General features: G+C 42.3%; 1 protein-coding gene across 1 annotated transcript in view; it reads left to right on the top strand.

Moving 5' to 3' along the window:
* The first annotated feature begins 13,114 nt into the window (after positions 1–13,114).
* Positions 13,115–25,002, top strand: part of TMEM242 (transmembrane protein 242) — a 117,367-nt gene continuing 105,479 nt past the window's right edge. Inside the window, exons 1-3 of the mRNA XM_034963141.3 lie at positions 13,115–14,611; positions 15,218–15,318; positions 19,120–19,257. Of these exons, the coding sequence (XP_034819032.1) occupies positions 14,524–14,611; positions 15,218–15,318; positions 19,120–19,257 (327 nt within the window). The 5' untranslated portion in view covers positions 13,115–14,523. The remainder of the gene's footprint in view (positions 14,612–15,217; positions 15,319–19,119; positions 19,258–25,002) is intronic.

Below are 25,002 nucleotides of genomic sequence, written 5' to 3'. Positions count from 1 at the left end.
TGTAATGATAATAAACTTCACTATTTTCCCATGCATCCTACTTTCCTATCAGTCATGCTCTTAGTTTAATAAAATATCTTCCTTCATTAAAACAGAAATTCTGGAGAAGTTCCAGCTGGCACATGTGGCTTTTGCAAGGTCATGATGGTAATTGCCATAAGGGAAATAATCATTTTTAGGATTTAGTATTTCAGTGAAATTGAGAAATACAGCAAAGGAAATGTAATTCTTGCTCATGGCTTGATGGATTCAGAAATGTGAAAAATGGTAAGTTAGAAGTCATTAGCACAGGAGTTGGCAGAATCGAGCTACCAAAGGATCATATTGTTCTTGGTCATTTGCCTTCTCATTACTCTTAAGGCAAAGACTAATTACCTGCCTATGAGAATCCAACACTTGTCTCTAAGCCAATATTTAGGGGCTATCATGAGGCATATTCTCATCCCTCCCTCCCCACAAAAATCTTGGAAATAAGAGAAATAAGATACTCTCTGAGAGTTAAGTTTCAAATCACTAGGACAGAATAATAACAAAGAAATACAAAGTCACCTTAAAAACAGAAGTACCCTCAGCCTGGGCAACATGCCAAAACCCCATCTCTACAAAAAAATACAAAAATTAGCCAGGTATGGTGGCTCATGCCTGTAGTCCCAGCTACTTGGGAGGCTGAGGTGGGAGGACTGCTTGAGCCTGGGAGGCGGAGGTTGCAGTGAGCCCAGGTTGTGTCACTGTACTCTAACCTGGGCGACAGAGGGAGACCCTGTCTCAAAACGAAAACCCAAAGCAAAACAAAACCCAGAAGTATCCTGAAAGCTGGAGGACTTGGCTTTGGCTGGATTGAGTATATCAAACTATCTGAAGCAAAATGCGCTCGTCAGAAAAGGCCACCAAAGCTCGTCATCAAAGCAGACATCAACAGTGCTCAATGAATTCCCTTGCAGAAGAACAAGCTTGAATTGCTTGGAATGTTTAGATATCCTTACTGTGAAACAAACACCTCAGCTCATCTCAGCCTGATGCCTTTAAATAATCAATTCTAATTCCCCATGTTTCAATTCCGTATTTACCAAGAAATATTTTTATAGGAATAATTTTATTTCAAAAGTAATACATGTTTATAACAGAAATCATCAGAAAATATGGGCCAAGCCTAGGGATAACATTAATGCCTTGATAGATTTTCTTCCATGCCATTTTTCACACACAGAAATATACAAATATACATATTAACAAAAATAGGTTTCTATTTTGGGGTGGGGTTCAACTTGCTGTTCACTCAATAATGAATAATGAACATCTTTGTATATCAACAAATATACCTCTGTGACAGCAGGTTCATAATTACATATTATTTTTGATGGGGGGCAATCCTATAATTTATTTAACAAAGCTCTCATGCATATTTCTTTCATTTCCATCCTTTTGCAATTATTAACAGCATTGTTGGACACATCCTTGTAGCAAATCTTTGCAACTCCTTAACAATTTCCCTGCACAGATTCTCAAAGGGCACGGACATTCCAAAACTTCTGATACATTTTGCCAGATTGCTTTCCAGAAAATAATCCTGTAATTGTTCCAGTGTTTGCCAGTTTTATAGGTGATGAATCAATCATTAGGCTATTGTTTTAATTTGTCATGAGGTTGAAATTTTTTCATGAATTTCTCAGACACTCGAATTTCTTGTTTTTAAAATCTTCCTACTCATAATCTTTGCCGCCTTTTTAAACAATGGGATATCTAGAGCTTTCTTGCTTATTTACAGAGGTCCTTATACGAATAAGGATATGAACTTTTGTGATCCATCATACAAATATTTTTGTTATTTGCCTTTTGCTGCAATATGGTGTTTTGCCTTAAGCTCAGAATCAGTTAGGAATGAATTTAACTTCAGGAAATAGAAAACTCAGCTCCACTCTCTTAAGGGGGACTTATTGTCTCATGTAACAAGCATCTCATAGAGAGGCAGCTGTTGGACCAGATTCAGACAGTTGACAATGTGACAGCTCACGTCCCTGTCCTCTCGTGGCCCTCCCGTTTGTTACCTTATCATCATTAAATGGCCGCTGCAGCACTAGCCACCAGGTCTGTGTTCCAGGCAGAAGGAAGAAGAGTGGAGGAAGAGACAAGACCAGCCGACCTTTGCTTATGTCTCATTGGCCAGAACCGATTTCATGGCCACTCCCAACAGTTAGGAAGAGGCTGGCAAGGGCGAAGGAGGCATAGGATTAAGTGAGCAAACTTAATCTGTCTGCTGTAGAGCAGTGTTAAGACTTTATGTAGTCAAACTGACCTACATTTATTTCTTCGGTTTCATGCTTTAAAAGTTCTTCCCAACTTATTTACCAACTTATTTCGGTAGATATTCATCTATATTTTTCCATTATTTTTATTGTTTCATTTTGTCCCCAAATCCTTTTTGAACTTTCTCCTCTGATTTGAAATACTCCACTTCTTCACTAAGCTATGAGATGCACTGAAGTGCGTTGTGGCCGTTACTATTCTGTTCTGCAGATCTAGATTCCTATTCTGTGCTATAGCTAGTACTTTAATTAATGCAAAGTACCATGCATTTTAACATTGTGAGGCAAGTCCCTCTCATCATAGTGCTTTCTCAACAAAATGTTGACCTTTCTTGAATGTTTATTATTCAGATGAATTTTGAATCATTCTGACAAGGTTTAAAAGTAATCTTATTTGAGGCAGGGCATGGTGGCTCATGCCTGTAATCTCACCACTTTGGGAAGCCCAGGCAGGTGGATCACCTGAGGTCGGGAGTTCAAGACCAGCCTGGACAACATGGTGAAACCCTGTCTCTACTAAAAGATATAAAAATCAGCCAGGCATGGTGGCCCATGCCTGTAGTCCCAGCTACTTGGGAGGCTGAGGCAGAATCGCTTGAATCCGGGAGGCGGAGGGCGTAGTGAGCCTAGATGGCGCCATTGCACTTTAGCCTGGGTGACAAGAGTGAAACTTCATCTCAAACAAAACAAAACAAACAACAACAACAAAAGAAGATCTTATTTGGATTTTAACAGGAATTGCATTACATTTATAACATAAAGGAGAAGAATTAACAACCTGTGTGATTAAGACTTCTAGGCCGGGCGTGGTGGCTCATGCCTGTAATCCCAACACTTTGGGAGGCCGAGGCGTCAGATCACGAGGTCGGGAGTTTCAGACCAGCCTGACCAACACGGTGAAACCCCGTCTCTACTAAAAATACAAAAAAATTAGCCAGGCATGGTGGCGTGCGCCTGTAATCCCAGCTACTCAGGAGGCTGAGGCAGGAGAATCGCTTGAACCTGGGAGGCAGAGGTTGCAGTGAGCCGAGATCACACCACTGCACTCCAGCCTGGGCGACAGAACGAGACTCCGTCTCAAAAAAAAAAAAAAAAAAAAAAAAGGAAAAAAGAAAAAAGAAAAGACTTCTAGGGCAGAAGCATGATGGAGGCAAGTCTTCTTGTTTATGTCAGTAAAGTGTTGTGATCATCACATAGTGGATTTCTTCCCCTCTGTTTTGTATTTTAATGGGGTATAGCTAATGTATAGAAAAGTTGAAACTTTTATTAAGATTTCTTTTACAGCTGGAAACTTCACTGAATCCTCAATCATTCTAAACGTTTTTCCTTACTTATTATATGTCTAATTAATCTGCCAGAACCTCCAAGAGGGGGGTGTCCCCTGCAACTTTGATTGTTATCTGGCTTCCCATTATGGTTCTTTTGCCATATTTTTCATTACACTATATTAAGCTGGCATTCACTCATGAGCCTAATTAACGTAATTTTTCCCCTGAGAGATAAATCTACTCTTGCTCTGCTGACAAAAGAAAGTTTCAGAGACAGCGGAGCTGAGCTGGCCCATGTTGTGTGGCGTAAGCCACCTTGCAAGTTCTAACCTGTCCCTCAGTGGAGGAATGTCTTCTACATCGCTTCGTACATATTAATACAAAAAAATGTATTTATGAACCTCTGTTGTAGAGGTATATTTGTTGACATATAAAGATGTTCATTTTTTGCTCAGAAAGTACCTAATTCCATTTTGGGGACATTTCAAATTTTTAAAAAGTTCTCATGTGTAGAGACATGATCTACCCAATATAACTTCTCTCTGTGCCTCCTGAGAGAGGCATCAGCCTCCCAATTCTTCTCTCTCCAACCTAAATATATCTCCCTCAATGATTTCTTCTTAGATAAGCTGGCTAAGACTTCTCACCCTCCTTGTCACTCCCCTTCGCCTGCCTGCTCTTGGAGGACGCTTCCTCCACAGTGGCCCCCAGAACAGATGGGAATGAGTGGGAGAGACTTCTCCTAGGCAGACGCACAATGACCTCCACTGTTTCAGCATCATCGCCAACTAAATTGTCCATTTCTTTGTCTCAGGAAGTGCTGCAGGCCAAATCTCTCCCATCCTGCACTTGTGTATTTTCTGAAAATTTGATTTATTCCTGTTAAAGTTCATTTTATGTGTGATTGACTTGTTCTTGTCTAGCTAAGTAATTTTGAGACATTTCTGTCATTCATCTCATTCATTAAATAACCAAACCTTCTTGTTTTGTGCCTTACATAAAATTTAATAGCCTGCCTTCTAGCTCTAGGTCCAAGTTGCCTATAAATACGTTGAAATGGCCAGGGCTGAGGAGAGACCTGTGGTGTGACCTCGGGTGTCTCCTTCCAGGTGATACATAAATCACTCTTCTTTAGGCGTAGGTGGTCAATCAGCTTCAAACGTAACCAATCTTATTGATAAAGGGATGAAAGGAAGGACCTTGTCAAAGATCAGCTGGGGAAGAGTATTGTCCAGAGCTCCATGTGACCCATCTGTGATGTGGTCAGCTATGGGCGCAGCCACTACAACAGAGCAGCGCACACAGGAAAAAACCAGGACCTAGAATCAGATCTGACTCCTGGAGTGGAACACACAGTGGGCTGGAGCGAGGCTGGGGTTTCAGAGAGAATCGTTATGTTAGTAATATTAGGAAGTACCACCAGCCACTCAGCTCACGGCACCCTATGGGCTTTTGCTTCTAGAGGATGTGAGTGGCACATGTGGTTATGAGAGTGGCATGTACTTCACAGGCTGCTGCGTGTGCAGGTGTGCAATGAGGTTACTGCATTAAATAAGACTATTTTACATGAGAGGGGTGTGTTTTCCCAATTCTAGCAAAGACACCATAAGGGCTTTCATGATATCCCCGTGAAAGACAGTGTGGGAGCCAGAGAAAGCAAGCCTGGATAGTACCTTGAAGGATGGCTGCGAGGGCGTTAGGAGAGGGAAGAGCAGACAGAGTGCCAGGAGAGAGGAAGTCATCAGGACATCATGTGTTGCAGATTGGGTGGACCATTGATAAATGTGGTTCCCACTAGGCAGAGCTGCTGGCCTATACATGGCTGTCTTTGGGTCTGGTGGTGACTCTGGTTCAACTCGCTTCGGCCAGGGTAAGTGGATGATGTGAGATGAAACACAGCCACCCCTGCAAATGGAACCACGCCTGGCCATTTTTCTGAGGAGATGACTAGCATTCAACACATCATCAAATTTCTCCAGTACATGCTACTACCACAATCACAGCACAATGGGAACCTGGTTACTGTAAGAGAAACGGCGTGTCAGGTAGAATGCACTCTAAAATCAGGAGTCACAATAGACCTGCTGCTGAATCTGTAATTAGGAGAACTTGAGAGAAATACTTCTTGGATACAAGATGATCAGCTACATTACCCAAGGTCACTCTCATTTCCATAGTCATGCAACTCTGCAAAAGACAACCAAATAAGGATAAATATATAGCAGGGCTTGAAATAGTAAATCTAATTCTACTGTGTGCCAGTCTATTTTGGTCTCTCAACTATACCAATTCAGAATGTGCTTTGCGGACTGCGTTTTTCTTCCTAATTGATTGGAATGAAGTAGATTATTCATGAACATTTTGGCTTTTTCCCCTAGCAAATATCTCTCCTTCTCTCTTAGAATGTGAAGAAAAGCTCTAAATTTGACATGGGAAAGTGAGATATTATGTTTGGCTTAAGTAGAAGGAAAGCTTCAACCCCATCATGAAATCTGGTCTTTGCTATTTTGACCACTCTTCTGGTTCAGACAAATTGCAGAGTGGAGACATCACTAACTTTTAGATCTTACCATGAGCTGCAAGAGAGAGGGGGCATTGCTCTCTGTCCTCTAAAGGGAACAGTCTCATTTCTCCAAACTGAACTAGAAGCATAGAGTTTGGGAACTAGGAAGAATCCTAGTGACCAAGTAGTTCAGTATTTTCTCAGTCTATATTCTAAGATATATGAGCCCACAAGATGTTCCTAAACAAAGAGTTGTTGGTCAAATAAGTTACAGAATCAATGCTTACCGTGCCCTCCTCTTGAAGACTCTGAGAGGCTCTGAAGCAAAGAATTCTGTGAGGTTTTGTTTTCCAAACTTCTTTGATCACAGAATCTGTTTTTTTGGTTTTTGGTCCAGGTAACACCTAACAGCTTCTGGAACTGGCATGCTGTGAAACATACTTGGACAAAGTGCAGATATATTCAATCCCTTCCTCACTTTACAGAGGAAGGAAATGAAGCCCATATTAAGAAACATGGTTGGGAGGCCAAGGCACGGATCACCTGAGGTCAAGAGTTTATGACCAGTCTGGCCAACATGGTGAAACCCCATCTCTACTAAAAATACAAAAATTACCCTGGTGTGGTGGCACGCACCTGTAATCCCAGCTACTTGGGAGGCTGAGACAGGAGAATTGCTTAAACCCAGGAGGCAGAGGTTGCAGTGAGCCGAGATCATGCCACTGCACTCCAGCCTGGGCAACAAAGAGCAAAACTCCATCTCAAAAAAAAGAAAAAAGAAACATGGAGACAATCCTTCCTCGTCACTGACAGAGCTGGAAACTAGACCCTGGCTTCCAGACAACTGACAAGTCCAGGCTCTTTCTATCACCTTGAAAGAGGCATTGTTAACAGCAGCTCTGATGTATCCCCTAGCACATGCTCATTGTCTGGAATTTGAGGTAGCATTTATTTATAGTGCACTCAGCAATGAATCCATCAAATGCTTTGACTGTTTTAAAAGGGCATTGGGCCCTGAACAGTTGACCTAAATAAAACACTATCATCTAAATGATACGTAATTTACTAGATAGTAAATATTTTATCAGGCTGTATAATCACATTCTAAGAGGTTATTACTTTTATAAGCAAGAGTAAATCAAAGGGGTGAAATCCCAATAAAGTGTTCCTAAAATATAAGTATACTACCCAACGGGAAGTAACTGTAGACAATTCTCTTGCAATGCAGAGAGGAATAGTTGGTGAAGACAAAATTATAAAAATGTGTCCAAGGGTCGTGTATATATTTTTCCAAAATAATGTAAATTCAAGTAGCTTGAGCATGCTTGCACCCCTCAGAAGCAATATTTATCTGCCCCATTCTCTGAATCCTAAAGGCACTCTGAATCCACACACATTTTCTCACTTCTTTAACCATACCATGGTTTCTGAGACTGCAGCGTTGGGTACTTTGGAAGCCTGTAAATTTTTTTTTTCTGACTTAATACACTTGAGATATGAGATATACTCCCAGCAGTTGGGATATTTTAAATTAGTTTCTAGCCTCTGAATACAAGGTTTCCAAAGCCAATGTTAGCCCATGTGGTACTTTTGTGTGTGTGTGTGTGAACCAGAAAAGGTGCACCTTCCCCAGGGCTGCTGGATTCCAGCACCAGAGCGCAAGGCTTTGGTGAGCAAAATGCAGGCTGGATTCCTGACCTGACCTGTTCCATCCTTTTCCATGTCCCCCAAGATGGAGGCCCTCATGCAAATGAACAACTTGCACAACTAAAGGCAAGATCCCTGTTTCTTTCCCTCCCTCTCCTTGAGCCCCCCACCCCTGTAAGGCTGAACTCCCATTCCTACCTGCAGACCCAGCCTTCATCTTGACCTGAATCAGCACGTACTTCTGGACCTGAGCCTCTCAATTTGCCTTGCTGACTCAACATCGGAGTATGTCTGACTCTATTACAGTGATCCAAGTCTGATAACCGGGCTCCTGAACAATGGTCTCTTTTTCATTTCCTTGCTATTTTAGCTGGGTTTGTGTCTTGTGCAATTACCAGTTACCATCTCTAGGTCTTCAGTTCTGCCTAGGAACTTCAACTCTGCTACCCATGGACAAATTTCTTGGTGACACTAGCCTTCCTGCCTAAAGTTCTGAACTCCCTCCCTGCCCTGGATTCCAGGATGCCCTGTTACCTACTTAAAAATCCTTCTACTTCATCTCACAACTAGGTCACCTGGACTGAAAAACTCTCTTGCCATCACCCCCTGGCATGAGCTTTGTCCCCCAGGGACATGTGCCTCTTGCTTTTGAGTTTTTTGTCTGGGCCTCAGTTGCTGAGCCCACTTGTAGGAACTAGTCCCTTCCCCACAGGCCCCCTCTGAATTCCAAGACAGGACAGTCTGGGTTTGGTATATATGCAGACCAACCTCTTAAGCCCTCTATATCCACATTTACAGTAACAGTTGATATTCAGAGAAGTGACTTAAAGCACTGCATACTTTTTAAGCAAGAAGTAAACCATATTTTACTTATTAAGGCAGAAAGTAGAAGACCAAGAAAGAATATCAACTGCAAAGATTCAAACAAAAAGATATTTTGATGAAATTCTTAGAAAATTAAGGGTTATGGAACTATAAGCTCCAATGAGCCAAGGACTGTGCCTCATTACTTCGCTATAGTAAAACAGCGCTTAAGACCATAGAGGTGCTCAGTAAATACTTGCTGTGTCAATAAAAAATAAAGTCAATCGAAACACAGTATTTGGTCAGAAAAGGTCTTACTACTTTATGTGGTCACTCTTTCATCATATGTGTGATAATACTTGTTTTTAAATCATTTTATAATTTATAGCCTTTAATATATCAGAATGGGATAGATTATTAACAATAAATACAATAAACATAAGATGTATTTAATGATGCAAGTGGTTGATATCACAGATTTTAATAGTAAATGGGAGTGTAACATATGTCCTTGTATATGAAATACTGGCAAAATGATAATGCATAGATGGAAATATATTTGGCTTTTGGGAATGCTAAGAGTCTTTTCTATAACTGGGACACACACAGGACTAAAAATAACAATGCTTTACATTGCCAGAATACTCAACAGTTTACAAAATGCTTGAACATCTGTGATCCTATTTGATCCTCACAAGAAGATAGAGAAACATAGTTAAAGGAAATTATATGCATCACTCTTTTATAAGATAATATCTAGTGGCTTATGAAATATAACAGCTCTTGAAAAGATTTCTAGTCTATCATTAATGATAACAATTCAACTGATAGCACAGAAAGAGATAGGAAAGATATACTCTACAATAAGAAAAATTGAATGGAGGAATATATAATGGCAACTCTCATTTACTGTGATAAAGACAGACATATTATTCAGAATATGATTCTAAAAGATTAGTAATGAGATACTGGAAATGAGTAATGAGACTCAAGCTTTGGACTCAAGCTAGTTTCAGCTCACTCAAGAGGAGTTATTACCATACTTAACATTTCTATTGATTGTACTCATGCCATTTCGAAGGAGCTGTAGCTCTGGGGATTCAGAGCAGATATTGGGAAGAATTCAAGAGGCTGAGAGCAGCAAACTGGAGGGTGCAGATACCACGTGGGCTCTCATGCCAGCCCAGAGCTTCTCCTTGTGACATAATGCATCTTGCTCTCATTCCCTTGCTTTCCAAGAATGTTATCGCTGGGTATCCTGCTGGAGAGTTTGATGAGTTACCCTGAAAACCTATATAATATTTCTATTTAAACCAAAATTCATCTTTTAAACAAGGCGATACATTTTTAAAGTATTTTATTGTTTTCCTTCCATTTTTTCCCTTCTCACAAAAGTAATACATGTCCCTTATTAAACATTTTGCAAACATTATAGAAATATGTAAAAATGTGGCTTTGGTCAGCATTTTACTTACTAAGGCAGAAAGTAGAAGAGATATAGATAGAACACTCACCTCCTCCCTCCTGTCAAAGTAACCTCTGTTAATAATTCAGTGTCGAGTCCAGATCTTTTCTTCTGTGCACACACTTAAGCTGGCAATAACTTTTAAAGATCTCTGCTATATATATATATATATTTTTTGAGATACATATATATGTATCTCAAAAAAATTATATATATCTTTCAAAAAATTACATATCTATATGTATATATATGTATATTTTTTTTGAGATAGAGTCTCGCTCGGTCACCCAGGCTGGAGTGCAATGGCATGATCTCGGCTCACTGCAACCTCTGCCTCCTGGGTTCAAGCAATTCTCATGCCTCAGCCTCCTGAGTAGCTGGGATTACAGGTGCCTGCCACCACAGCCAGCTAATTTTTGTATTTTTAGTAGAGATGGGGTTTCACCATGTTGGTCAGGCTGGTCTCAAATTCCTGACCTCAGGGGATCTGCCTGCCTCAGCCTCCCAGAGTGCTGGGATTACAGGCACGAGCCACCACACGTGGCCTATATTTTTGACAACTATCTTATATCAAGCAGCAGGAAGGATGATTTGACCCTTATCAGATTTTTAAAATAATTCAGCCTCATACATTAAACATGGAGAGATTGAAGCTCTGAAGAAATGTTTTAAAAAGTGACGGGGAAAAGAGTCCATCAGAGTTCAAAACCAGCTAGAGCTAGGGCCATCCAAATTCCAGGAACGGTAAAGCTAACAGGTTTCTAGCTGTCAACATTTGAAATAGAATCTACAGGAGCCAAAACGTTTGAAATAAGAATGTGGTCAAATGTGTCCCTGGTATGAACTTTCAGCTGACTAAAACAAACACCGAAATAGCAACAGCATCCGTCTCAGATAAACCTGCTTTCCCAGCAGCCTCCTTGGCTTGTAAGAGATTTCCATTACTTTTTCTAGAAGAGTACTGTGCTTCCATTGAAATATCAGTCCTGCTGGTGCTGCATGAAGCAACAAAGCTCTGTGACTTTCTAATCTCTGGTTTCCACACTTGGAAATGCTTCCCTGCTCAAGTCCCTATCTTGCAAAGAAACTGTGCTTAGAATGTCTACAACTCACCTGTTTGGAGCTTGTGTCATATCTTCCTCTAGTAACAAGTCTAGGTGGAATTGTGGAATTCTTAGAGCAGTGCAATTAATCAAATTGTACCCAAAGTACCCAACTGGGTGTCCTGTAGAGATATGAGACCTTGGGAAACATTGTCTTTAAAAAATGCTTTCTTTCAACATTCCAACTTGGGATGCCTGGAATTTGGTCTTATCCCAGGGCCAGGGACTTCCCGTCCTAGTGCGTGGCAGGCTTCCGAGGCTCTGGAAACACCATCTCCCAGGATCTGGCACCGAGCAAGTCACAGGGCAGGTGCTGGGGGCTAGTGAGAAATGGGGCTGTAGTAGTCTCCACAAACAGGCCTTGACCAAGGAGCTCGCAGCTCCTCCTCTCCTTGGTATGTATCCCACAAAGATCCTCAAAATGCAAATTTTGAGGCTGAAGTGTAAACCATTGGTTTGTGTCAATTGCCTTTTCAGTCCTGTGTATATTGGGAAAACAAGCTTTCAAGTAGAAAAAAGGAAGATTGCCTTTTACTTTGGGGATTTAGAAAGAAGGTAGAGGTTTGTGAGCTGCAATATCCAAAACAAAGCAGACACCAGTTTCCTAGGATGTGCAGTTACTTTCAATGGAGACCAGCTCTGGAATGCAGGACTCTGTAATTTCCCTAGATTTCAAGATCTATTATCTCCCTTCTGTTCCTTATAGTAAGCAGTGATATAAACCTTAAATTATTATTATTATCATCATCATCATCATCATCATCTTGAGACGGAGTCTTGCTCTGTCACCCAGGCTGGAGTGCAGTGGCGTGATCTTGGCTCACTGCAACCTCTGCCTCCTGGGTTGAAGCGATTCTCCTGCCTCAGCCTCCCAAGTAGCTGAAATTACAGGCACCGCCACCACACCCAGCTAATTTTTATATTTTTAGTAAAGATGGGGTTTCGCCATGTTAGCCAGGCTGGTCTCAAACTCCTGACCTCAAGTGATCTGCCTGCCTCGACCTCCCAAAGTGCTAGGATTACAGGTTTGAGCCACTGTGCCCAGCTTAATCCTTAAAATGTTTCTGTCCTTTTCTAAGGGGACAGCAAAGAAGAGAGTGGAGGAGTCTGCACTTTTTCTCCCTAAGCAGTCTAGGGAAAACAGATTTCCAAGTGCTAAAGTGTATGGTGTGGATTTTAAGAGGTGTAATCCATAAGAGGAAGGCACAGAGAAGACGTTCTCGAAGTGGAACCCGTGGCAACAGCATCACCTGGGAACTTAGACATACACGTTCTCAGCCCCCACTGAGTCACAGACTCTGGGAATGGGGCCCAGCAAGCTGAGTGCAATAAGCCTTCCAGGTGATTCCAATATTCAAGTTCACACTTGAGGACGACTGGCACAGCGGATAAGGAAGGACCTGCTTTTAAGCCCTGTCTCTGCCACTTAACAGCTGTGTGAGCTTGAGCAAGTTAGTCTTTCTGAGTTTATGGAGAGGAATAAATGAGATAATGTACTTGAAGCACTTAGTGCAATGTCAGATATATAGAAAGCACTCAATACATGTTAGCAGCTATGGTTACTGTTATGTATGAGGGGAAGGAAAAAGGATAGGTCCTTCAACAAATTAGCACAGCATTTACCAGCTGAAAAGCCCTTTCAGATACTGACGTGTTTCCAGGAAATCCAAAGGTCACATACATTCTGTGTGATCTCATCCACACAAAAATTTGAACAGAGCAGTAGTTTTTTATCATCAGAAACCCCACGGAGCTTTTACATTCTGCCCTGCCACCCGTGGGCCTTCAGAGCCCTAATCTCCCGTGGTAGATAGACCTTGGTAATCCATCATTTTTAAAAATCCCCATAGGCAATGCTGCAAAATAGCTACTGGAATCAAAGGTGGTAATAGTTAGAGCTAACATGTATTGAATATTTATATGTGCCAGGCACTGTGCTAACTTCTTTATAGATGTCGCTTCATTTAATTCTCACAGCAATCCTATGAGTTAGGTACTATCAGTTATTTTTTTTTTGTAGGGGGGATGGGGTGGATGGCAGAGTTTCACTCTTGTCACCCAGGCTGGAGTGCAATGGCTCGATCTCGGCTCACTGCAACCTCTTCCTCCCAGGTTCAAGCCATTCTCCTTCCTCAGCCTCCTGAGTAGCTGGGATTACAGTCCCGCATCATTAGACTCCGCTAATTTTTGTATTTTTAGTAGAAACGGGGTTTCACCATGTTGGCCAGGCTGATCTCGAACTTCTGATCTCCACCTGCCTCAGCCTCCCAAAGTGCTGGGATTACAGGCGTGAACCACCGCGCCTGGCCTACTATCAGTTTTTAAATTTTACAGGTGAGGAAACTGAGCTATAGAGGGGCTAAGTTACCCCAAGTTCACACACCTGAGAAGCGGTTTAGGACCCGAGCCCAGGTTTGAGCTATTAACTGCACTTCACTGACGCAAAAATGGATGCACTCATTTACTCATTCATTCAACATGCATTTGTTGTTGGTAACCAGGTAATACCTGAAAGCTGGGGGATATAAACTGAACATAGAGTCCCATCTCCATCCTCAGGAAACTCATGCCCTCCGGTGATGGGGGGCAGGACAAATAGCAGAGAGACCGCCTTATTTTACAAGATGTCATTGTTCTCTGAGAGGCTGAAAAGATTTTCTATCACCACTAGCCTCCTCCTCTCCATGGCCATTTACAGAATGGGCAAACCAGCCTCCCAGCGGAAGACCAAGCTTGCTAGCGGTCAACGTTGCCGGCAGCTCTGCAAGCGCTTCCAGCGGGCGTCGCTCTCCTCTCGCGGGTGGTACCTTCATTCGGTCATCCTGTGAGTGTTCCACTTCCCGACGGAGGCCGAGCACTCACACCGCGGCGGGGGTAACCGTCACCGCAGAACCGGGTGGCTGGCTCTCCTCCAGGGAGAAAGCCTGTCACTTACACTTTACTCAACACTGTTAGGAAGTTACCTAGAAAAGTACAGACAGAAGACCTAGGCTTGCGTTTTAGAATCGTGGAGTGTTAGCGCTGGCCAAATCGTTGGACACAATGTAAGCTTGATCAGGAAAATGAGCTCCAGGGTCTCACAGGCGGGGCCTGGAATCTTGGCGCAATCTGCGACCCTCACTGCCTCCTACAGTCGGGGCTGAGCGTTCTTTCAAACAGCCAAAGTAATCACTTAAGTCCAGCAATGATCTCCTTGGAGAAGTCAAAAGATCCTCCCTAAGAGACGGCCTTGGAGGGCATCGCCCCTGGGGCTGGGCACAGCACGTCTTCCCGGCCCCGGCGCGGGAGGAGGGTTTGGGGACAGCGGCCGCACTCCGGACCCTTCTTCAGATTGCACAGGAGGAGGCGGTAGCGGAACCTTTCTCCTCCGCCTGGTTCTCGCTTCCACCCGGGCCCAGTTGGGGACGGACGCACTAGAGGCGACCTAAACATGGAGACAGCGGGCGCTGCAACTGGGCAGCCGGCCTCTGGGCTGGAGGCTCCGGGGTCCACGAATGACCGGCTTTTCCTGGTTAAAGGTAAGATGTGCTGTGGTGAGGTGCGGGCGTCGGGGCGAGTTAACCCCGGACCCTGGCTTGCTCTGGAGCGGGCATTCCCACACACATCCCGCTCTGAGAGCCCTTAGCTTGTGCTTGCCCCTGAGTTTAGCCCGCGGAGTCTGGCGGCCCAGGGAGGGTAGGTCGCTTACTGGGTGGAGTCTCCCCTTGGGCGGGGCAGGGGGCAGATCCCGCGAGCTATTCTCCCGGACGTGCCATATTTCCCCGTCACCTCTGCAATTGTTCTAGAGCCTTGCCTTTTCTGATTGCCATCGTCTCTTCTCCTCCCCGTGAGAAACTTCACGCTGTGGTCCCAAGGGAGAGGGGAAGGGAAGCTGAACCTTTTCTCTGCGCTCGGGAATAATAACTCGGAATGACCCAAGGAACCAGAGGTCGTGCGGTCACGCGTGTTTCTCAGCCGCTGTCATTTACTGTTAGCAAGAGCTGCGTAGCCATGGTTTCTTGAATTTCAAAAGTGATTTTGATTGTAACTCGAATAGTATCTTAAACTTACTTTTGTACATCTTTTTAACCTCTTTTTATTTAATTTTTTAAAATATCCCCCCTCCTCCCCGAAACTCTTGGCAGGTGGAATTTTCCTTGGTACCGTTGCTGCAGCGGGAATGCTAGCTGGATTTATTACAACATTATCATTGGCTAAAAAGAAAAGCCCTGAATGGTTCAATAAGGTTGGTGACACTGAAATCCATTCATAGCATTGTTATTGTTTACAATATATGGCAGCTTTTGCGTAGAAAAAATAAAGAAAATATTGATGGTCTTTCACATTGCTTTAAGATGTGAATTTATATATGCTCATGGATTCTAGAAATGTACAAATTAACCAACGGTCTTTATTTTCATTTAGAAGGATGTACTTATGTGCTTTCTTAAATTTTAGCAGAACAAGACTTTGAAAGCTTATCTGGTACATTTCCTATTCACAACATGACTTTGAATCTAAATTTGGGCCAGGCATCGTGGCTCATGCCTGTAATCCCAGCACTTTGGGAAGCTGAGAGGGGCAGATCACCCGAGGTCAGGAGTTTGAGACCAGCCTGGCCAACATGGCGAAAACCCATCTCTACTAAAAATACAAAAACGAGCCAGGTAGCCAGGTGTGGTGTGGCACTCCTGTAGTCCTAGCTACTCGGGAGGCTGAGGCAGGAGAATCACTTGAACCCAGGAGGCTGAGGTTGTAGTGAGCCCAGATCACACCACTGCACTTCAACCTGGGTGACAGAGCGAGACTCTCTCTCAAAAATAAATAAATAAATATTCACACAAATAACTGTGTAATTATAATTTGATGTGTGCTATGGAGGAAAAAAACATCATAAAAAGTCAAATTTCCTTTCCACTTACATTTATCTTTAATAATCATACTTAAGCCTTATCGATACCATAATGGCAAGAGACCATGTTTAAAGTGTGCTTGGATCCCCTCTAAATGCTCTAAGCTTATATGGAGCTTCCTAAATCACTGCTATGGACCTTGTGGGTCATTTTCTCTCTATGTTATACAATATTTTCAGAGCAGAAATATATTTTGTGGTGGAAATCAGAGTAGTGCCTTAACAGTAGAGTTTTGGTTGATTTCTAAGCCTAAGTTATGTTAATCCTTGGCTCACTGATCTTTTTAATAATCTGATGAAAACTAGGGATTCTCTGGGGCTGAGGGGAGCATGTACACATATCACAACTTTCCATCCTATTTTGTTGTTCTGAGATTTGATCATCACAGATGCCCTTCGGGGTCTAACAGTGGTTTTCAAACGGCGGTCCACAGAACCCTGCTGATCCTTGATCCTTGGGTCCATGAAGTCAGAACTATTTTCATAATGATACTAAGATGCTTGTACTAATGGTACAGAGGCAATGGAGAGTAAAACTGCTGATACCTTGGTCTAAGGCAGTAGCACCAAACTGTGAAAGTCCTTGTGTCCTTCGTTACAAAGTACCTGTATTTTTTAAAGCCAGTATTACTTAACAATGTCCTTGTTGAAGAAATAAAATAGTTAATTTTATTAAATCATGACCCTCAAATAAACCTCATTTTAATATTCTGTGTAAAGAAATGGGAAATACAAGGCCGGGCGAGGTGGCTCACGCTTGTAATCCCAGCACTTTGGGAGGCCGAGGCGGGCAGATCATGAGGTCAGGAGACTGAGACCATCCTTGCTAACGCGATGAAACCCCGTCTCTACTAAAAATACAAAAGAATTAACTGGGCGGGTGGCGGGTGCCTGTAGTCCCAGCTACTCGGGAGGCTGAGGCAGGAGAATGGCGTGAACCCGGGAGGCGGAGCTTGCAGTAAGCCGAGATTTCGCCACTGCACTCCAGCCTGGGTGACAGAGCGAGACTCCGTCTCAAAAACAAAAAAAAAAAAAAAAAAGGGAAATAAATACGTAAAGCATTTCTATTTTATACTGAAGTAGGATTTTTTCTCTAGAAAAGCAATTGAATTGCAAGCTGAACTAGCCATTTTTTTCCTATAGAATATCATTTTTACTTGAAAGAATAACTGACAAACTATGGTTATTCAGAAGCGGATATTTGGCAGACATCTTAACAATGAATAAAGTGAGCTTGTCTTTTCAAGCAAACAATTGTCAGTATTTATTGCCACTGATAAAATTCAAGCTTTCAAGTGAAAATTAGATTTTAGAAAACTTTTATCCCAGCACTTTGGGAGGCTGAGGGAGGCGGATCACTTTAGGCCAGGAGTTTGAGACCAGCCTGGGAAACACGGTGAAACCCCGTCTCTACTAAAAATACAAAAATTAGCTGGGCATGGTGGCATGCACCTGTAATCCCAGCTACTTGGGAGGCTGAGGCACAAGAATTGCTTGAACCTGGGAGGTGGAGGTTGCAGTGAGCTGAGATCACGCCACTACACTCCAGCCTGGGTGACAGAGCGAGACTCCATCTCAAAAAATATAAATAAATAAAAGACTAACAAAAATGTAAAACATTGTCTCTCTTTGCACAGTTTTGTTTTGGAAAAGTAATTTTTCATAAAAAATAGGCTTATATTAATCTAAAATGATTTACTATTTTTAAATGACTAATATAAGAATTTCTTAGTTTTAATTTCTAATACATTAAATATTGATAAATACAACCCACTTAATTGAAAGTCTTTAGGGCCCAAGTGTAAAGGGATCCTGAGACCAGGTAGTTTGAGAACCCCTGTTTTAGATGGTTCTGTCTCCCTCTGGGAAAACACTGGAATTAGAGTATGACCACTTACCCAGACTCTGTTTCAGAGGTAAAATTGTTTATAGAAGAACTCAGAGATTTTGGAGCACACAGTTAATGCGTTTATACTGAGCAAGCACCAGTCTAAGAATCTCACTTAGTCAGTGCACTTCACAGTTGCCACCTGGAGGTCTTTTCTAACATTGATAATATCTAATATTTGAGTGCTTAGCATGTGCTGGCTGCTCTTGCTTGACTCATTGAACTCTCCTCACATCCTATGCAGCACCGTTATGTGTGGTCCCCATTAAAGGGCAGGAAACTGAGGCACAGATGAATTAAGCAACTTGCCCAACATGGTACTCTTCCCATCTTGGGATACTTCTAGGGAAGAAATGATACAATTTTTAGTAATCTTGCTATTTAAACAGACTTCTATCCATTAGCCTGGGATTCTAGGTATTAAAACAGATTCAATTTGCAACCCCAGAGGACTTTAAAATGATAAACTTTTCAGTTGGGGACTGCCTACACTGCTTTTATTTTGGGATGATAGTTATCCTTTTAATGTCCTGTTCTCATTGTCTTAGCTGTGTGTCATGCAAAACAACTGGGAGTTGAAAAGCAATAATAGATGCTGAATGGACATTCATTTTTCTTTGTAGTTCCCTGAATAAACAGAAAGAGGAAGGTGCAAGCTAAAAGTGGCGAAGTAATTTACTCTTGAGCTTCTTTGGTCGATCTATTAAAATAGATCAACATTTTTGTTAACTAGTCTATCCTGCATTTGTACATCAGTCTCATAATCGGTAGACTAAATGAGGTGCTATGAGAGAAAATAACATGTATTATATGTCTATTTGGTTAAAATAACTGAAGAAAGTACATAATGTTTACACACATGCAAAGTCTACTTATCTGAAATATCTGGTGCCCTTGCTCATCTTAATATTATAGCAGGAAAAACATTCATAAAATAACTGAGTTATTTTAATACCACTTTAATGTCATTCTGTGAAAATGCCAGTGAATGGGGGATAGAGAAATCTTGACAAAATGGTCTAGGATTTTTCTGGAAGAATTAACAGGCAAGGTGCCTTGCATACTCAAATATCTGTGAGTCAGAGAAGGCATGCAATTATTAAGTAGCAAAGCCAGAATTAGACCTTGGGTTGATCTAGCTTCCTAATATCATGTTGTTTGCACAGAGAGGAATTTGCAAACACCCCCAGAATGCTTATTCTTTCTGCACTGATTGTTTTTACCTCAACTTTTCTGTTTCATTTCAGGGAAGTATGGCCACGGCTGCATTACCGGAAAGCGGGTCTTCCCTTGCCTTGCGAGCTCTGGGCTGGGGCTCACTGTATGCATGGTGTGGGGTTGGTGTGATTAGCTTCGCAGTCTGGAAAGCTTTAGGAGTTCACAGTGTAAGTAACTACAGTCTTGTCCCTGGTATCTACATGTTTATTCTGCTTACTGTGTTCTAAATTTTTCTGGTTTTCAAATTTATTTGCATGTAGTTTGGTCACTGTCTAGGGAGATGATGACAGAGTCCGTGACTAAATTCTTACAAATAACTAGACAACCTCTTATTACTAATAAATACAATTTTCGAAGGTGGTAAAACTTCAAATATAATTAAGTAATGACTAATTTATAGCTAATGTCCTATATAAATTGACATTAGGGCGGGTGCAGTGGGTTATGCCTGTAATCCCAGCACCTTAGGAGCCTGTGGCAGGCAAATCACTTGAGCTCTGAAGTCCAAAACCAGCCTGGGCAATGTAAAGAAACCCTGTCTCTATAAAAAAATTAGCTGGGTGTGGTGGCATGCGCCTCTAGTCCTAGCTACTCAGAAGGCTGAGGGAGGAGGATCACCTGAGCCTCACAGGCTGAGGCTGCAGTGTGCCAAGATCATTGCACTTCAGCCTTGGCAGTGGGGTAAGACCCTGTCTCCAAAACAAAGTAGAATAAATAAATAAATTGACATTAGCGATTTGTTCAATAAAATTATTAATTTGGAACAACTTTCTATTGCTGTTTGACATATATATATAATCTTTGTAAGAGTTAAAGCATTTTAAAATTAATTATTTAAATTATTAATGTGTTATTTACACATTTTTGGAAAAAATCCTAAAATCTTGTGTGTCTGTGTCTATGTTTGTGTATATATGTAAAATTTATACTTCAAGCTACAGAGCATTACATTAAGAATGACTGCCTTCTTTTTTTACACAACTGGTTGGAAGTTCTGTGGACCGGACCCTTCGTGACTGGTGAGAATTGGCAGTAGTTTGAGATAGGTGGCAGCAGTAAAGTTGATGAAAACAGATGTCGATGTATTTTGAAGGTCAAGTCAGCAAAGATTTGTTGTTGATTGGATGTGGGGTGTGAGAAAGAGTGAAGTTGGATGTCATCAAGACTTTTGGCCTGAGCAACTGAAGGATGGGTGGGGAGCAGTGTGAGAAAAGGAGGTATTGGGAGATAATGTCAGGAGCTCAATCTGACTTGTGAGGTTGACACATCCGTTTGATAGTGAGATGGAGAGCAAGTAAGCAGTTAGATATAGAAGTTGAGAGTTACGGGAGAAGTACAAGGTGAAGATTTGAATTTGAGACTCATCAGTATATGGCTAGCATTTAAAGCTGTGAGACTAGATTAACTCACCAAGGCAGTGAAGGTTGAAAGAAAAGAGAAGAGGTCTGAGGAAGGAACTCTTGGGGACTCCTAATGTTAAGAGGTTGGGGAATGAGGGGAAAGTACCCTACTGAAGAGGGAAATCTCCTTGGCCTGGTGACTTGGACACCCGGTGAAGAAAACACTTCAAGGAGAAGTGACTGACTGTGTTGTATGCTGGTGATAAGTTACGTAAGATGAGGACTGATAATTCACCGGGTTTGGCAGTGTGACAGCCATTGGTGAAATGGTGGAGTGAAGCCTGAGTGATTCAAAAGAGAATAGAGGAGAATCAGAGGCAGTGTATCTAGGTGAGTCTTGAGTTTTGCCACAAAGTGAAGGAAGGAAATGGGGTCATAGCTGGAAAAAAGAATGGGATCAAGAGATAAGTTTTTACTTGTTATATTTTACATTGGGAGAATTAACAGCATGTATATGCTGATGGGAATGATTCAGCAGGGAGGAAGAAACTGGGGCAAGTTGGCAGGGTTGCAGGAACAACCTCATAGACATTGAGCTTTTCATATTTAGTTTAATCGTAAACAAACATAAACATTACTGTGCTTTCCACTCAGAATACACTGATAGACAGATGATGGTGCTTTTCTCCTAGTCTAACCTTTGTTATTAAAATTTATTTTTATTTTCGACTCTTTGGAGACAAGGTCTTCCTCTGTCACCCAGGATGGAGTGCAGTGGTGTGACCTCAGCTCACTGCAGCCTCCTGGGCTCAAGCAACCTTCCCACCTCAGCCTCCTGTGTAGCTGGGACCACAGATGCATGTCACTATGCCTGGCTCATTTTTTTTATTTTTTGTAGAGATGAGGTCTCATTATGTTGCCCAGGCTGGTTGCGAACTCCTGGACTCAAGCGATCTTCTGCCTCAGCCTCCCGAAGTGCTGGGATTAAAGGTGTGAGCCACTGCACCTGGCCCTCACCTTGATTTTTGAGTTAACTTTGCTGGCTAGTCATTGTTTGTAATGCTAAATTAGAGATTGCTTGAAAAGACAGAAAACCTGTGACTGAAGATTTTTCATGATTTTTGCTGTTAACCTCAATTTTGCTTTCGACCAATATAAAATCTCTTCTTCCATTTTAGGCATTCTACAGACATTTTAGACATAGCGGATTATTTAATCTTCATAATAACTATCTAGCAGATATTAATATCCCCCATTTTATAAATGAGGAAATTGGGGCTCAAAGAGGTTAAATCACTTGCCCAAGATGACATAACATGTGATTGGCAGTGTCAAGATTTAAACCCAGGTCTGAATCTTCAGATTATTAAGTAGTACTTAGTAATAAAGTTATTAAGCTTCTAGTTTCTATAAAAATGACAGTCTGCTAGCATTTTACATGAACTGTGTGGAACTGATATGTGATGTTTCCAGTGTTTAGTAATGTGGGTCACAAACTTAGTAAAATTTTAAGGTATTTGAAAATACAAATAGTCTCACTTAGAAGAGTCAATCCCAGTTTTCATAAACCAACAAAATTAGGTTATCTAAATTATACACTTGATAATTCAGTGTTTATGGGCTAGAATAATCCAACTGTGCTAGAATAATCCAATTTTTTATTCATAATTATTATGGAATTTCATTTCACATAGAACACATATATTAAATACAAACATACATTTCTATTTCACACAGTGGTATATCATTTAATCAGAGGTTCCAAAGAAGGAGAGGTATTGGGAGCTATCTTGTTACCAAACAAAGCAGATACGTTTGCCCAGCACTGAAGATGGGTAGAATGTGAACTTCTTTGTTTTTTGGCATTGATACAAGGATTGCTGCCTAAATAAGATATTTTGGGGAGAAAAAATATTTTCTGGTTGGCACTACTGAATTTAAGAATATGTGGAATCCTTTTATATTGCATCTTTATGTCATCCAGTGATAAGTAGGAAATATCTACTCAGCCTCTGCTGGGTATCTGGGATCGGGTTAGGTGCTGGGACCACAAAGAAAGAGAGTTCCTGACATCTTTATGTCTAAGTAAAAAGAGAGACTGCATATGCACTCTCTCTGCATATAGATCATTAGGCATATCAGTTTGATCTCCATGTCTGAGAAGGCCCACAGAAAAATGAACTCACTGATACCTTTTCAAGGACATATCTTTTAAAGGTGGTAGTGTTTACTAATTTGCTGGTTTGTTCATTCTAAAGTCATTTGTGGGTCTCTCCTGAGCCATGCACTGTGCTAAGACAGCGCTACCCTATAAAGTGGTAAACCTTACCTGTTGACTTTCTAAGCAAATTCTTATGGTATGACCCTGCTCTGAGGCTTGCAGACAGCAATGTGGTATATTCAGCTCAGCGTTTAGAGAGTTTTGCTAATTATGAGGTTACCCTGAGTCCAGTAAGAACTTCTGTCACTGTGTACTGTCTCATCTTTGTATGACTAAGAAAACAGTCTCAGTCAGAAAATGTTGAACAGAAATGGTCCAAGTCTATGCACTCAATAAATAATTGAGATGATCATTCTAGATAAATCAAAATCAACTCCAGCGTTAAATAATTGTAAGTAGCTAGCTCGAATTGAATTAAATCTCTGACAGAAACCCAGTTCCAATACAAAAGGGTGCCATCTAATGGCTAACCTAGAGCAGCTTGATGAAAGTGCTTGAGGTTCCTATTTTAATTCGCAGCTACATCTGCTGGCCTAAAAGGGAACACGTTTAATATGCTTAAAGTGAAACTTCGGTTTCTTTAAAGTATTTTGGTTTTACTGTTTGTTTATTCATAATTATTCTGGAATTTCATTTCACATAGAATGCATATAATAACATTAAATATAAACACATGTTTATTTCACACAGTGGTATATCATTTAATCAGAGGATCTAAATAAGGAGAGGTAGGAGAAAATGTCTTGTTAGACCAAGGCAGGTAAGTTTGCCCAGCATTGACAATGGGGAGAAATCAGTGCCAGTTCAGTATCTACCCTGCTCCCCGGCCCAGCCTGGCCAGCAAGCACGGCTTAACTATTCAGTTTGTGTTCATCGATTACTTTCAAATATGGTATTTTATTATTTGATTCTAATTAAGATAGCACTAATTTTATCACAATAACTTAATTGTGGAAAAAAAAGATGAACATTTACTTTGGGTTCGTAGTCTCCTAAATCAGCTGTGTACATGATCATGGGAATGCATGCTGGGACACTATGATGAGGCCAGGTGACTGCACACTGGGACACTATGATGAGGCCAGGTGAGCGCACACTGGGGCGCTATGATGAGGCTAGGTGAGCGCACACAGGGACACTATGATGAGACTAGGTGAGCGCACACTGGGACACTATGATGAGGCTAGGTGAGCGCACACTGGGGCACTATCATGAGGCTAGGTGAGCGCAGACTGGGGCACTATGATGAGGCTAGGTGAGCGCACACAGGGACACTATGATGAGACTAGGTGAGCGCACAATGGGACACTATGATGAGGCTAGGTGAGCGCACACTGGGACACTATGATGAGGCTACGTGAGCGCACACGGGGACACTATGATGAGACTAGGTGAGCGCACACTGGGACACTATGATGAGGGTAGGTGAGCGCACACTGGGACACTATGATGAGGCTACGTGAGTGCACACTGGGACACTATGAGGCCAGGTGAGCGCACACTGGGGCACTATGATGAAGCCAGGTGAGTGCACACTGGGGCACTATGATGAGGCTGGGTGAGCGCACACTGGGACACTATGATGAGGCCAGGTGAGTGCAAACTGGGGCACTATGATGAGGCCAGGTGAGCGGACACTGGTGCACTATGATGAGGGCAGGTAAGAGGACACTGGGACACTATGGTGACGCCAGGTTAGTGCACACAGGGGTACTATGATGAGGCTAGGAGAGCGCACACTGGGGCACTATGATGAGGCTCGGTGAGCAGACACTGGGACACTATGATGAGGCTAGGTGAGCGCACACTGGGGCACTACGATGAGGCCAGGTGAGCGCACACTGGGACACTATGATGAGGCTATGTGAGCGCACACTGGGACACTATGATGAGGCTAGGTGAGCGCACACTGGGACTCTATGGTGAGGCTAGGTGAGCGCACATTGGGACACTATGATGGGGCAAGTAGAGTGCACACTGGGGCACTATGATGAGGCTCGGTGAGCGGACACTGGGACACTATGATGAGGCTAGGTGAGTGCACACTGGGACACTATGATGAGGCCAGGTGAGCGCACACTGGGTCAGTATGATGAGGCCGGGTGAGCGCACACTGGGACACTGTGATGAGGCCGGGTGAGTGCACACTGGGGCACTATGATGAGGCTAGTTGAGCGGACATTGGGGCACTATGATGAGGGTAGGTGAGCGGACACTGGGAAACTATGGTGAGGCCGGGTGAGTGCACTCTGGGGCACTATGATCAGCCTAGGTGAGTGCACACTGGGACACTATGATGAGGCTAGGTGAGTGCACACTGGAACACTATGATGAGGCTAGGTGATCACACA

This window comes from Pan paniscus, chromosome 5 (assembly GCF_029289425.2).
Source record: "Pan paniscus chromosome 5, NHGRI_mPanPan1-v2.0_pri, whole genome shotgun sequence".
Taxonomy (NCBI): domain Eukaryota; kingdom Metazoa; phylum Chordata; class Mammalia; order Primates; family Hominidae; genus Pan; species Pan paniscus.
The sequence above is the reverse complement of the archived record's forward strand: the minus strand, read 5'-3'. Positions and strand labels throughout refer to the sequence as shown.